At 43.9% G+C, this 14,779-nt stretch overlaps 1 protein-coding gene and 1 long non-coding RNA gene across 3 annotated transcripts; one reads left to right on the top strand and one right to left on the bottom strand.

The window, feature by feature from the left end:
- Positions 1–140: 140 nt before the first annotated feature.
- On the bottom strand, positions 141–9,403 carry cdhr5-rs (cadherin-related family member 5, related sequence). 2 transcript variants are annotated; one of them, XM_025899439.1, is made up of 16 exons: positions 9,231–9,403; positions 7,374–7,462; positions 6,664–6,872; positions 6,529–6,585; positions 6,354–6,446; positions 6,139–6,225; positions 5,947–6,057; positions 5,589–5,753; positions 5,271–5,361; positions 5,090–5,196; positions 4,491–4,691; positions 4,293–4,415; positions 2,493–2,571; positions 1,651–1,844; positions 1,182–1,202; positions 141–969 (listed from the first exon to the last, which is right to left on the bottom strand). In XM_025899439.1, the coding sequence occupies exons 2-16, from the start codon at positions 7,444–7,446 to the stop codon at positions 616–618; spliced, it is 1,965 nt and encodes a 654-aa protein (XP_025755224.1). In that variant the 5' UTR covers positions 7,447–7,462; positions 9,231–9,403; the 3' UTR covers positions 141–615. The 2 variants fall into 2 exon arrangements, with proteins under 2 accessions (XP_025755224.1, XP_025755225.1); XM_025899440.1 differs by lacking the exon at positions 1,182–1,202.
- Positions 9,404–10,851: 1,448 nt separating this feature from the next.
- LOC112842608 (uncharacterized) lies at positions 10,852–13,833 on the top strand. The gene is made up of 3 exons (XR_003214455.1): positions 10,852–10,924; positions 13,532–13,639; positions 13,744–13,833. It is a non-coding gene; the product is annotated as an uncharacterized LOC112842608 (long non-coding RNA).
- The last annotated feature ends 946 nt before the right edge of the window (positions 13,834–14,779 follow it).

Below are 14,779 nucleotides of genomic sequence, written 5' to 3'. Positions count from 1 at the left end.
CGGTCACGTGATCTCTCACTGGAAACGTGATAGCTGTTTTTAGTGTAAAGAAGAGCCAGGGAGAAGTGAGGAAGGTGACGAGCTTGAGCTTCCACGTCCAGAGCTGCAGTAGGGGCTGATGACACGTTTTTTTTTTTTTACAACCAAAGAAGAAGAAACTGATCAATAGTCCTGATTGATAAACATGAACACAAGACTGACTCCTCAGGTGACAGGTTAGGGTAAGGTAAAGGATGGATGGACAGACAAATGGATGCCTGGATTGATGATGGCTGGATGGACGGACAGATGGCTGGGTTGTGGTCAAAGTTGCAAATGTGTCTGTAAAATCCTGATTTATTAAAGTTGGGATCTGATTATCGGAACAAAATTAATTAATCTTCTGGAAACAATAAAAAGGCTGACATCATTAAAAGTTTGTTTTTATTTATTAACTTTTTTCTCCACAAAAACACACAAAAAACCGCCAATAAGGCCGCCAGAAGAAAAAAAAGTGAATCACGAGTATGACTAAAGAACAGTTTGGATTCCTGCTCTCTAATTGGCTGAATATGTGACTCGTTTCTTCCTGGTTTCTGATTGGTAGGGTTTGGACTCCAGTGGCGTCTCCTCTGATCAATCGGTCTTCATGTTTTCGTCTCTCTGAGGCATCCCAGTGTTGACTGCTGGTATGTCTTCACCACAAATACCTGTGGACTCAACTGCCGACCTCAGAGCCTCCCAGGTGTGAGCTCCACCTTCATGTTTCTCTGCAACAGTAAACAGGTGTGATGATGATGATGATGGTGGAGGAAGAGGGGGTCTGGTCCTGCTCTCTCCAGGCTCGCTGAGCTGTGATGATGATGGAGGAGGAAGCAGAGATGGCCTCCTGGTGTAAACTCCTTGTCTTCCATGAAAACTGCCAGACTGACGAGTAAAAGCTCTGCTGCCGTGTGACGACTCGTCCACGAAGACAGGTGGGCTGCTCACCTGAGAATCACACAGCACAGGTCAGAGTCTCTCATCTGAGTCAGACGGGGCATAAAGTCCTGCTATAAACAGGAGCTAAAGAGGAACCAAGATGTTAAATAGTTAAATCATGACATCAGTGAAAGCTGTGTTCGACTTCGGGATCTACTGCTCACCACATGACACGAGTACTGAAACCACAGGAAGTGACATCACATTCAGAATAAACTCACCGTGCGAAACCACAGTAACCTCTGCAGAGAGATGACACACATGACCCAGTTTAACATCTGAGACACCACAGATTTTATCATCTGAACCTGTGAGCTGAACAAACCTCAGAAACAGCAGTCTGAATATGTGAAGCTGCAGAAACGCTGTAGACAACAGTTTAACATCTCAGTCTGACTCATAGCTTCACCTTTCAGGTGGTTCAGCAGAATGAACACAGCATTTATTTCCTCATGAAATTTAAAATAAAAGACTATTCAAAGATTTCTAACCTGTGGTTTAATAAAACGGGTCAAAGAGACAGCTGTCATAGGCTCCAACACCACCACAACCATGAAAGGTGGATGGGTGGATGATGAATTATTCCCACATAAGGCTTTATTACATCACATTAGACCTTCATGGTCTCTGTCCGGCTGGTGTGTGAAATTCAAACAGCTCCTCAGGTGTGTTAAAAGTTTCACTTCGTACCACGTTGGGATGTTTTCCGAAGGCGATGGCGGGGTGATCCTCAGGGTCCTGCACGCGTCTCCTATGGACGGTCCAAAGTAGCAGAAACAGAATCGCAGAGAGGAGCACGATGAGGATAAGCACAGCGATTCCTCCTGCCAGCGTGCTGTCCACGTCTCCAAACAACTGTTGCTCCTTGAACGCACCACTTGGCACTGAAACACAGAAGTTATTTCAGTAAAAGCATCATGGGAGCTGTGAATGTGTGTATGTGTGTTTATCTGATAAAGGAAACAGATTAATGTCCTTCCTACTCATCAAAGAATTAGTGATCAGTTACTGTCTGTCATCTATAATCCAGTTTTGAGATCCCTTCCCAGACGCGTTAACGCCCACTCACATCCTGGGCCATCTGACTTCAGGAAATCACATGATAGGGTGGGGCCAGGTTTCACAATGAGCTCACCCGAAACCCGGGCTGATTGGGACCCACACCCACTTTCACACCTTGGCTCATGTGATTAGGTAGAGGATCATCAGGGGGTCCTTTTGTCCCTCTTTGGGGGGGAAACTCCCACTGGGTTTAAATCTGGGACTCTCCACCATTTGACCCTTAGAACTGAAGAAGCTTCTCGGATGAGAGGTGAAACGTCTTCAAGCAACTTAAAGAAGTCCAGATGTTTTTCTTTCCAAGCTCCTTAGACTACGATGACCTGGATGACTGAGAACCTTCACAGACACAGTGATCAGTTACCTTTGACGGCTTGCCTTCAGTCCCCTCTTGTGTGATGTCACAGCTTTATTTTTGTAATATGTGTGGTTGTATGTTCATATTAAAGCGTGTTCTCAGGTTTCATGCTCACCTGCTTGGCCTCTCTGCAGGACTTCGATGTCCACTGAAGCTGACACTTCTTCTCCTGACTCTTCATCTCTGGCGACGACCTGCAGAGCGGACATTAGAGCAGTGTTCACGGGTCAGCCTTAAGGTTAAAACCTAAAATCATCCAGAGTACTGAATAAAAACTGGTGTGTTTGTTTGTTTTTCTAGACCAACATTAAAGTGTTCAAAGAGCTGAAGAGGATTCACACTGTGAAGCTTTTAGTCCTGATCTTCATTCTCTCCTCCTGCTGATTCTGGTGTTTGGATCACTTCCACCTGAAAGACGTCTCACCTGCAGCCCAAGGCCTTGTTATTTCACAGAGATGTTTTCTCACAAATCCAAACAAATTTATTTTAACATTCTTTGAACACAGGGAGACTTTTCTTCCTGCAGCTTAGTTTGTTTCTGTAGAATCACATTAAAACTGAACAATTGTACTGCAGTGAAAAAAAACTACTTTGCTGTCTTCCTATTGTCTCCTCATCGGTTGAGGCTCTGCTTTTTAACTATCTAAAGCCACACCTGTCACTGCCATCAGACAGGGGTTTTGCACCCTTTTGTTTTAAACATCTGCAACTCCGGTAACCCCCGAACCATTTGCTCAGTTGAAAGAATTCCAATGGTTCCTGAAAGCAGTGAGTCTGTGCTTTTCACTGATATTAGGGTCATTACTGTAATCTGCTAAGCATGGTGTCACAGCAGCTCCACAGAGACGTTTTTGCTGTTTGCTGTTTTCAGTTTTATTTGCCAAGATTTGGATGTGGCACCCTGCCTGGGATTACCATAATGACTCTAATATCACAGAAAAAGCACAGAGTTAATGCTTTTTGGGCCTGTTGGAATTTTTCGATCATGCCAAATGTTCAAGAGTTATTGTAATTTGACCTAAAAGTTCTAAAACCCAGTTTTAACAAGTTGATGTGCTGCAGGCCTCTGAGAAGAATCAGTGTGGATATGAAGCTGAGGTTCAGGACTTTTTCAGAGTAATCTAAACCAGGTAGCAGTAGTAGTTACAGACTGACCTACTGAGTATCATCTCAGACCTCTGGGCTGACCTTGGTCTGTTTTTAGCATCTTCTTCCTGTCATTTGGTGCCGTTTGTCTCTCAACATGAACTTTACTGATAGCACTTTAACCTTGCTCCTCCATCTTTCTGTGCTCATGAGTTTATATTAGTGTAACTACATCTCTGCAGTTAACCATCAGCTAGCACATCGCTACACTGTCACTGACCTTCCAAACATGGCTGTTAGTTTCCTGCTTACTCCATATTTGAGGCACAGCTGTTTTCTTCAGTCAGAACATAATGTATCATCGTTAGATGGAAACCATCTAATTTCCTGATGTTAAACATTATTGTTCCAAGCACACTGATCATTTTATTGGAGGTGAAGGAAACTGGACCTGGTAATGGTCACTGACCTCCTGCAGACACTGATACACACAAAGAAACCATCCTGGATAGATCCGCCCTTTAAAATAACTTCAGGTTCAGCTTATTCAAACCACATCCAACCAACCTGGGACTAAAGTTAACAAACTGAAAATCACCTGATTCCCATCTTACAGGTGAAGGTCAGGCCCATCAAGCCTCTACCCATCATTAATGCTTATTCAGACTTCTGATATTATTTTAAGGTGGAAAAATTCCACCTGTAAGACCATGGATCCATTCTCTTAATGAGACACTAAGTTGGTGCTAGCAGCGGCAGCTTATCGTGATACCAGTGGTGACAGGTGTTTAACTAACAGGTGAGTTGGTTTGATCAATATCTAACTCACCTGTAGGATTTGCCTGTCAAAGGCCCGCAGTTGGTTTGTCTTGGCGATCAGAACCCCCTCCTTGGTGACTTGATACAATTCGGATGGAGGATGGAGCAAATAGTGGATATTTGGGTTCCTGCCCTGTGATTTGACAGTAGGAATGATTCACTGATATGATGTAGGAAGTAACACAGGTAGTGTAGCATGTGTTCTTACATCAGGGAAGTCACGGTCTGACACCTGGACCTGCAACACCTGGTTCCCATAGGTGGAGACGATGGAGGCAGGGCTAGAGCTCTGGATGATGAAACCTTTGTAAGTGGTTCTGTTGAAGACCGGAGGGAATGCGTTCTCATAGAGAACTCTGACCAGAACTGACGCCACACTGTACTTCAGCCTGTCATCCACCTGGCACACCTGGACAGGTGAGAGGGAAAGTAGATGTCTCATAGTTTTCAATTCAATTCAATTCAATTCAATTCAATTCAATTCAATTCAATTCAATTCAATTCAATTTTATTAATACAGCACCAAATGACAACATCAGTCGCCTCAAGGCACTTTATATTGTAAGTTTTTCTCTCTAATGCATAGAGAGAAAAACCCAACAATCATATGATAAGTGCTATGAGTTTGGCAACAGTGGGAAGGAAAAACTCCCTTTTAACAGAAAGAAACCTCTGGCAGAACCCGGCTCAGGGAGGGGCGGGGCCATCAGCAGCGACAGGTAGGGGTGAGAGAAGGAAGACAGTATAAAATACATACTGTGGCTAATTGTTGTGAATGAGGCAGAAAACAGGAAGTTATGTTGTTACCATGACTGTGAGCATGTAGTTTGGTGTCAGCCGTTGGTCATCTGCTGCTCTGGTTAACCTGATCTCACCTGTTGTGTTGTTGATCGTGAACCTGCCCTGATCATCACCTGTGGGTGAAGCAAACACACCTGTATACACATGTTTGTACATGAGTCTAATGGTGAGTGTGAGTGAGTCTGACCTGAGAGGATGGTGTAGGTGAGAGGAGCATTGATCCCTTTGTCTCCATCCTCTGCTGTGATTGGGCCAGGAGAAAAGTCCAGACCCACGTCCTGAAACAAACAAACAAACAAAAAAATACCTGCAGGTATCTGGACAGGTATAAAACTTGTTCCCTAAATACTGGGACGCTCAAACCTAAATGACTGGAAAAATTTTGTGATACTGAAAAACATCTCCAGAAACATCTGGCTGTTTTTATTGATGTTTTACGGTCTGGTAATGTTTTCAGAAGCTAGTTTGTAAGTAATTGCATCCACCTGGTTCCTCGGGTATTTACCTGGTGTTTCTCTGTGATGTTGGTTGTGTAGGTGGGATTCATGCAGACAGGCACGCCAGGAGACACAGGTGTGCAGGGCAAGAAGTGAGGATACTGGTCATCACCATCCTCGATGTTGATGGTGAGAACAGCAGATGTGTTGAACTTGTCCACAGTGTTTGATTCCTGTCAGGTGTGTAGAGGTGTGACATTATTTTCACTTTTCTGTGATAATTTGATGATCAGATATCACAGGGTTTGTTTTTTTGTTGAATAGTTTTTGCTGGTTAGAGTGTAATGGCTTGACATGACTTCACAGTAAAATAAAACCTCTGACCTCACCCTGATTACCTGGATGTATCACCTGTCTGAATGTTACCTGGGCCCACATGATGAGCTGCAGGTGAGTTCTCGTCTCGTAGTCCAGAGGTTTGTTCAGAACTACCTTTCCAGTATTGGGCAGGTCGATCCTGAAGAATTGGGCATCTTGCTGCAGGCAGGCAGATGACAGGTGAGATAATAAAGAGCTGCAGCTCATGGTCAAGCAGCAAGTGGCGGGCGTTATTCTTACCGATGACGGGTCGATGATGTAGCTGATCACGTCCCCATCTGCATCAACGGCCTTCACAGTGAAAACCACCGAGTTCACTGCTGTCAGCTACACACAAAACAACGAAAAATCCTGTTTACACAGGTGAGGAAACACCCGAGGCACCTGTTAAAACAATGTACATATGATGGATGCTTATTGGCTGGTTAACATGAAGGTAATTTTTCTGGTTGTACCTCACTGATGGTAAACGGCTGAATTGTCTCCAACAGGAAGTTTGGTTTGTTGTCATTTTCATTCAGAATCTCCACCAAAATCCTGTAGTTACCCTGAAACAGGTGCAGACTCACCTGAGTGACTCTGAGTCATCAAATGTATTTATGGCTCAGCACAGGACCTCAGATGACCTACCTGCATGATGTCATTTTCATAACAAATTAGCTCTGCAATGAGCACTGATCCCTCCACCTGACAGACAGAGATCCAGCATGAGTTGAGAAGTTTTAAGATGTATTTCTGCTGCAGGTGAGATGTGTTCAGGTGTACCTCTCGGTCAAGGACTCTGAACACTGAGGAGTTGAGTCTGATAGTCCGGCCCTCTAAGTAAAACCAGTTGGCGTTGCGTCCGGACAGACACAGGCGGATGGTGTTAGCTCGTGGACCTGCAGTGATGTTGATGCTGGAGATGAATTCACCTGTTGGACTATTCTCTCTGACTGAGGTGAAGATGTCGGAGCCCTCCCGACATAGGCTCGCTGAGGATGGAGCAGAGCATATCTGATGTGTCCGTGGCAGTGAGGAGGATCAATAACTGATTACGATTTTATTGATCCGGTTCTGTTGTTATCTAAAGACATATTTAAAGACAAACTTCTCAGGAGTGTCTGAAAGTAGAGAGTTACTTTTTTAGTCCTGATTAGGACTTCAGGATCTTTTTATCACATCACCTTAAACCCTAAACCAACCTTAGATTACTAGCAACATTTAACCAAATCATGCTGCACCGTATTTACCTCACATTCCCATTATTTGGGAATTAGTTGCCAGTTACCCAAACGAGCATATCTTAGGACTTGGAAGGAAGCCAGGATATCCGACAGAGCCCACACAGGCACAGGTAGATCATGCTCAAAAAACCCTAATCCAACATGGCAATTCAAACCGGGAACCTTACCGCTGCACCACCATGGACAAAAAGGCACTGACGACGGCAAAGTGCCTGATATCAGAGAAAAGCAGGTTTTAAATTGTCTTACCTATAACAACATTATAAGAAAGTCTGAGAGCCACCTGCCACAGCAGCAGCCTGCAGGACCTCAACATCTTCATCTTTGACCTCCTCCACCTGGTGACACAAAGTCAGTGAGCAGTATAGGTAAAGAGCATCAACAAAGTCAACCAACCAACAATCGACACAACCAGCCAAGTTTCTCAGGCAGGGAGGGCTGGAGCCTATGCCAGCTATCTGAGGGTACACCGGGGGACTGTGGGAGGAAGTCAGAGTACATGCAAACTCCACACAGAAAGGCCCCAGTTGGTCGAACTGAACTTAGGATCTTCTTGCTGTCAGGGAACAAGTGTGGCTCAGTGGAATATGTAAAAAAAATCTATATATCTTGAAATATATTTGATATATGAAGTTATGACTGAGATGGAATGACCTCAGTCTCTACACCATCGTCTAACTGCTGGGGATTTCTCTCTAATATTGTTGTTCATCACCTTATAGTATAAAACATCTGGCTCAGCTCCGGTGAGGTGATTTGTTAGCCTGTTTGTTTGAGTTCTCAGACTCATTTCACTTGTTTCATATCCACTGTGTGAACGTAACATCTGAGCAGATTTTATTTATGAACTGGAAATACGAACTCAGAGGTCACAGTGTAGTCTGCTGTGTTCACATGTGACAAAAAGGTCCTGAGGTGGAACTCTGCAGTGGTCAAACAGCTGACCTCAGAGTGGTGAACAAACAAGACGTGACCAAACTGAAAATATGAGCCCTGAGCTCTGCCTAGGTCCACTAAAATGTCACATGATCATGTTTTTTTATGACCTTCAGCTGCAGCTGTGGAGTCAAAACTGGATGAAACTCAAGCTGTGGTATTTTTTAAAATTCAGATCAGTGAGAGGATGATCAGAGGCCGACACCGCTGCTCATGTGTCTTTATCAGGTCATCACCACTTCATACGTGTTCAGCTGAAAATCATCACTGCACCTTATCCAGGTTTTATTTTGAAAGGCTCTGCTGGGATGCTCCTGCAGCCCCGAGGATGTGTAGAGTCTCATAAAAAACAGACTGAGGATGAAGGCCTATGAATGAAACCTCCTCCTCGAAGGTTTCCTGCTGGTGAACTTTGAAATCATTTTCCTGCATCGGTCTCCTCAACCACGAGCTCAGCTTCCTTCTCTTCAGTCCCTGTCTGCTCAAACATAACCCCCACACCTCGGTTTGATTCAAGGTCCCATCACAGGCTGAAAAAGCCTGATCAAACCTGATGGAACAAAGTGTTTAATGTTCGCCATACACGCACACACTCATGCACACTCACACACACACAATCATGGTACACCACAGTAATTAAATAACAGATAAAGTGACAGAAAAGTTCCTGTTTTTTTGCGATCTGCTATAGAAATGTCTTTTTTATCATGATGGGTTCCCAGTTTGAAAGAAAAGAAAGAACAAACAAAACTTTCTGTTACAGGGCAGTGCTACTGAAACCTGGAGCAACATTTCTTTGTCATGTAGAGAAACTGAAATGTGCTGCTGGAGTTGTACTTCTTTATCTTATATTCAGATGACTCAGGGATTAAATGTGCAGTGAAACATCTTTACGCTGACAGGAAGGCCAGTTTCACCGGTCTGACCCACCCCCCCATCACGGCCCAGGATGTGAAAGAGTTTAACATCCCTGATGAAAGCGTAAGAGAATAGAGCAATAAAATGACACAAATCACAAGCAGTAAAACAACACAACCACACACACACACGAACAGACTGAAGAGTTTTCACAGTCGTTGGTTCGGATCGCTGTGTGTTGGCCTGTGTTAACCCTTCACCTGCCACTTCACTTTTTCCTCTTACCAACTCTTCATCCTCACACAGACTCACCTTGCTCTCTTCTGCTGGCCTACAATCGGCCGATGTCTCTCGACCTTGCCGCTGATTTCATCCTCATGTCATCACACATTCATGATTTTGTGTTTCAGCCTTGATCTGTTGTTCTGCTTTGTCCCCGGAGAACAGAGCGCCCCGTCACTGTGTGTGTGTGTGTGTGTGTGTGTGTGTGTGTGTGTTTGTGTGTGAGCATTAGAGGCTTACCCGGCATTAATGAGCAGGATAAGTAGGCCAACATGCTGCAGGACTTTGAAGCAGCAGGATCCTGTTGGTTCCACCTGCTGCTCTCAGAGCTTATTTCAAACACACAGAAGTAAAACATCCACATCCTCAGAGATGCTGTTTTTAGTCAGTATTTCCTGTCAGAGTGCCAATCAGCTCTCAGCCTGACTCCTTTAATGTAAACTTAAGTTTTGTGTGTAGAAGGAGAAAATGTTTAATTAATGTGGTGTTACAGGAGGCTCTGAGTGGGGTGGGCACACAAACAAACACAGAGCCATAAATGAACACGTCCTGTTTCACAGGTCACATGACTGAACATGTCACATGACTATGAGTAACTGTCGCTGCCATCTGCAGGGATTGTAATCTTGGGTTGAGTTACCACCTTGTCACATGTCAGAAACTCTTTTGTCTCATTGGTTGTGGCTGCTGTCACGTGTGCAGTTTTCCTCAATGACGTTCATGAACATTCAGTTTCCTGTTTGTCATGTCTGTCCAGGGTCTGGTAGTGTTGAAAGCCTGAAAAGAAGGCAATTTTTCTTCCTTTTTGTCTGGTGCCGTATTTGCCAGCCCTTTATTTTGGCAGCAATGAAGTCGGCTAGCTCAGATGTGGGGATACTCTTAATGGACTTAATGAAACAGTCGCTACTGAGCATGCTCTTTGAATGGAGGCGATAATGTCATCCTCTCATTGATCAAATGACAGCAGTTTTATCGAGGAACGTGGATCAGGACTCCGAGGTCCACCCTCACCTCCTCCTGTTTGGGCGGTCAGAGAACAGCTGGAGGAACCAATCAGAGTCAGTGACCTCTGATCCAAACATAGTTACAAACACATATACATCCATGTACGTGTCAGATGTTTGATCACTAATCACGCTAAAAGAAAGCTTTAAGGCTGTAACCATGGGGCTGAGTGTAGTTTCACTGAGTGTATGGATAAACTGATTCCTGATCTGCACCTGCACTCAAAAGAAGCCTAATCGGTTCTCTGTGCTTCGTCTGATTGTTTCTAAATCATTTATTGGTTCTTGCGGTCTGTAAACATGTGAGAGGGACATCCTCGCAGCGGTCTGATTTCACAGTAACCATTGATCAGGCGCTTTTACCTGCAGATGAGTCATTTCATTCAGACCTGACCCGCATGCACTGAAATCAGAGGGTGGATGGCTGAGACGGCGAATCTTTTGTGCAGAGAATTGAAAACAGTTATCTGTTAAAATATGATACTTTAAAAGATAAAGAGGAAAACAATTACCTGCGAAAATTAATGTTTGTTTTGTTAACCTGTCAGTCAAGCACTTTTGTGGCAGTTTCAGGCATTAACATGCTATTCCACATCCAGACACTAGAGGGCGTTTATCATGCTCGTGGTACAGAGAAGTGTGTGAAGCAGAAAAATAACTCTTTGTATTGTGAAGCTAACACCAGCTCAAAGTGTGTGCTGTTTCTGTTCTTTACCACAGGTTAGTAAATTTGTATTAACATTATTGAAGACTACAGAGCTCAAGATTAGAAAATGTTTATTAGGGACTTTGTACAACTTGGTAAAAGAAGTGGTTTGTTATGAGAATTGTGTATAAATTGTGATTTGGGGCTGTAGCTTACATGATGCTAATGCTAGCAGGCTTGGCTTAATGTAGAATAGTGTGTGTGTGTGTGTGTGTGTGCGTGCGTGCGTGCGTGTAAGTTAACCTAAACCAAACAAGAAACTGCTGAACTACTGCTGAGCTGAACAGTTTTCACACTATGTGGTATTTTTCTGGCTATGAGAACATTTTTGTACTTTAATACCGAAGCCAGTTATTGAGCTTATGAAGTTACTTTGTCATTAATGGTGACTGCCTAGGTTCAACTCAGTAAGAGAGCCCGCCATTAAAGGAGCATTGCACTTTATATAGTTTGTAGATTGCATTAAAACAGTAAGTGTGTTTATTTTATGTCAAAACCAATTCTTTTTGTAAAGGAGGTGAAAACATAATAAAAGAGGTGTTGATTAAAAAAGCATGTCATGTAAATTGTTTAGTGCCATAACAAGTATTAAAACAGTTAAAAACAAACCCATGTTTAACAAATACAGTTAAAAAGGTGGACAGAGAGGACAAGTGTGTTTATGTTAATTCATTTTTTTAAAAGAATGTGTTTATTGTTGCACATTGTGGTTGTAATATTATTAATGGACTCAATAAGCTTTTTCATTGTGTTTTGTCAAAGTTGTGGAAATCCTAAGAGATTCATATAGTCTCTACCTCAGGAACACTATGACCATGTCTTGTAAGTGGGACTGAAGTAGAAGGCCATTGGTTTACATTCAGTGTAGTGATACCTGCAGCCTGTTCATAGATACTGTCGATAGGAAACGTGTGTCATTTGGTTACCACAGCACAGGCAACATCTGCGCTCCTCAAACAGGGAGTAATTTCACAGCTTCATCGATGACATCGAGCATTGGTTTCTGTGCAGAGTAGTGAACAGAGTCACCGATCAGCCCTGAGCCATCACGTTTCATTCAGAGAGCAAACGGCAATCTTCAGATATTTCTGACTGTTTCAGTCTGCAGATGGGAAACCTGACCGATGAGCTCAGATTACAAACACTCAAAGCACCAAACCATGCTCGGAGAGTCAGCGCCACACAGAGTGCTCCTCTTCTTCTTCTTCTGTGGCCTGACTCACGTCAGTGACTCATTGCTTTCACAGTGGAAACGACCTGCTGAACACACTCAGGTGTGAATCCTGTGATCAACACTGTGTGTCCAGCTGTTCTTCTCCACATTTAAATCCTGTTTTTAAACCTGGAGCACCCCTACCCTTCACCATTATCCTCCACCTTCGTCTTTCTCATCCTCATCTTTCCGCCTTCAGCATTATTTAAAGGTTAATTTGTCCGGCTGAGCTGCTGTGTCTTTGTTCTGCTGCTCTGACCTTTATGTGGATCTCAGATCTGTTTCTGATCGTCTGACCAAGGTCAGAGCTTCCTGTTCCTCCTGAATGATCATTTGGATATGAGATAAGTGAGAGGAAGCTGAAACAGTGATCCTGCTGCGGGGAGGTCACTGTGTACTGATCATGGAGGTGATCCAGCAGTGAGGTCATTAGTACAAGTGTGGGAAAATCGGCCAACTGTGTTCATGTCCTCCTATGGTCCAGTTTTTAAAGCCTAAGTAAAGGCTGATTTTTGATTTGTGTACACAGTCAGTCCCACTTTGCCAACATGTTAAACATGGTAACTATAGTAAACATTCACGGTTTCAGAAACTAGACTACATTTTAGGTCACCTCTCAGAGGCCTCATGGTTCAGGTGTTATCACATGCAGGTCAGGAGTACCTCGGTGGAGGTTCAGTTGTATTTCTGGTAAGTCAGTCCTGACAGGACATGCTGATGTGTCTCTCCTCCTTCAGCTGCTGCTCAACAGCTTCTTCATACACTATCAGGCCTCAAAGCCTCTGTCAGCACACAGAGAGCGGTTCCTCTGATTTTCAGCCCACTTCTTATGTCTGTGAAGGTTCTCAGTCATCCAGGTCATCGTAGTCTAAGGAGCTTGTAAAGAAAAGCGTCTGGACTTCTTTGAGTTGCTTGAAGACGTTTCACCTCTCATCCGAGAAGCTTCTTCAGTTCTAAGGCTCAATGGTGGAGAGTCCCAGATTTAAACCTAGTGGGAGTTTCCCCCCAAAGAGGGACAAAGGACCCCCTGATGATCCTCTACCTAATCACATGAGCCAAGGTGTGAAAGTGGGTGTGGGTCCCAATCAGCCAGGGTTTCGGATGAGCTCATTGTGAAACCTGGCCCCACCCTATCATGTGATTTCCTGAGGTCAGATGGCCCAGGATGTGAGTGGGCGTTAACGCGTCTGGGAAGGGATCTCAAAACTGGATTATAGATGGCAGAGAGTTGGTGTCGTAAACCACCACCTCTGTTCAAAGATGGTCGCTCACAGTGGACGTAAATGGCTGAGGTGAAACGTCTTCAAGCAACTCAAAGAAGTCCAGACACTTTTCTTTCCAAGCTCCTTAGCCCACTTCTTGTGTCATTTTCATGCCTCGTCTTTCCTCCTTGTTTCCCTTTATTAAGAACAGCTTCCTGGCAGCTGCCATCCCTCTGAGAACAATTCTGACGAGACTTGAGTGAACAGTAGATGATCAGCTGAAGGTCCAGATCATCTCGCAGCTCCTCTGTCAGGTCTTTGCTGGATTTTTTTTGGAATGACTTTCAGATCTTGTTCATCTGTTGTAGAAAGTTTTAGCCCTCACACTTCTTCTGTACATTTTTTCTCTTATTTTTAGAGACACACTGAGATATGCCAAGTTTTCAGCTAACAGCTCTTTTGGAATCACCTGTTGTGTTTGTGTGACATGCTGCTAGTAATAAAGAGCCTAAAGACACAATTTAAAACTGGTTCTTTCCTCAGGTGTCTATTATATGCAGACATAACACTGGTTCATCCTTGATTTAGGAGCCTTTTCATGCTTGATTGATTCAGAGGTCAGAGTTCAGGCCTAACACACAAAAAACATTCAGATACAAGGACTGGTCTAAAACAGTGAAAAGCAGCCAATCCTTTAGAAAGCTGCAGAATTATTGCTCAAGAGTACTTTAAAAATACAGAAAAATCTGGCTGCTTGGATTATAAAGTAATGAGGGGCAGCCCAAGACTTTTGCACACTATGTTTCAGCCTTTCATTCATTCTCATTTCCAGCCTTTGTTCATGTTTTTATGGTGTTTGCATCACTGCTGAGCATCAGTGCGTGTTTCAGCTCTCAGTTTGCTTTGCAGAGGGTGGCCGAGGCTCGGGTGTTTGTACGGGTCAGTTAATAAAACACAGCCTTGGACTTGGTCTGTGAAGTGAAGAGCTGCAGCTGTCTGTGTGCTGTTCATGCTTCAGCTTCATCGCAGACACTCTGAGTCTGCAGAGTCGTGATGAAGCTGAAAGCTGAGAGAGAAAAGCTTTTTCTAAATCAACACACAGATGAAGCAAAGTCAGCTCCACAACTTAGTCATTTGAGGCAGAGTAAAGCCCTCTGATTTCCAGATGGACGTCTGAACACCCATGTTTATTACATGTGTGGATGAGATGCTCCCCATCACCATGGTTACCTGTGGTTATTAAGGGGTCTCCCCACTCTGATGAAGTAAGTCATCACATCAGACTGTGATGAAGCTACTTCAGAGGCACACAAACTCAAATATCTGCAGGAGTGCTCTGACAGGTGGAGGCAGTTCCACCCACACAGAGAGGTGTCATTACTTTAAAACAAAAGGTGAATGAGCAGCTTCACGGACAGCCTGCAGACAGGTGATGCCTTGCACGATGAGCAAGA

Source organism: Oreochromis niloticus, linkage group LG17 (genome assembly GCF_001858045.2).
Source record: "Oreochromis niloticus isolate F11D_XX linkage group LG17, O_niloticus_UMD_NMBU, whole genome shotgun sequence".
Classification (NCBI taxonomy): domain Eukaryota; kingdom Metazoa; phylum Chordata; class Actinopteri; order Cichliformes; family Cichlidae; genus Oreochromis; species Oreochromis niloticus.
This window is presented reverse-complemented; position numbering and strand designations above follow the sequence as displayed.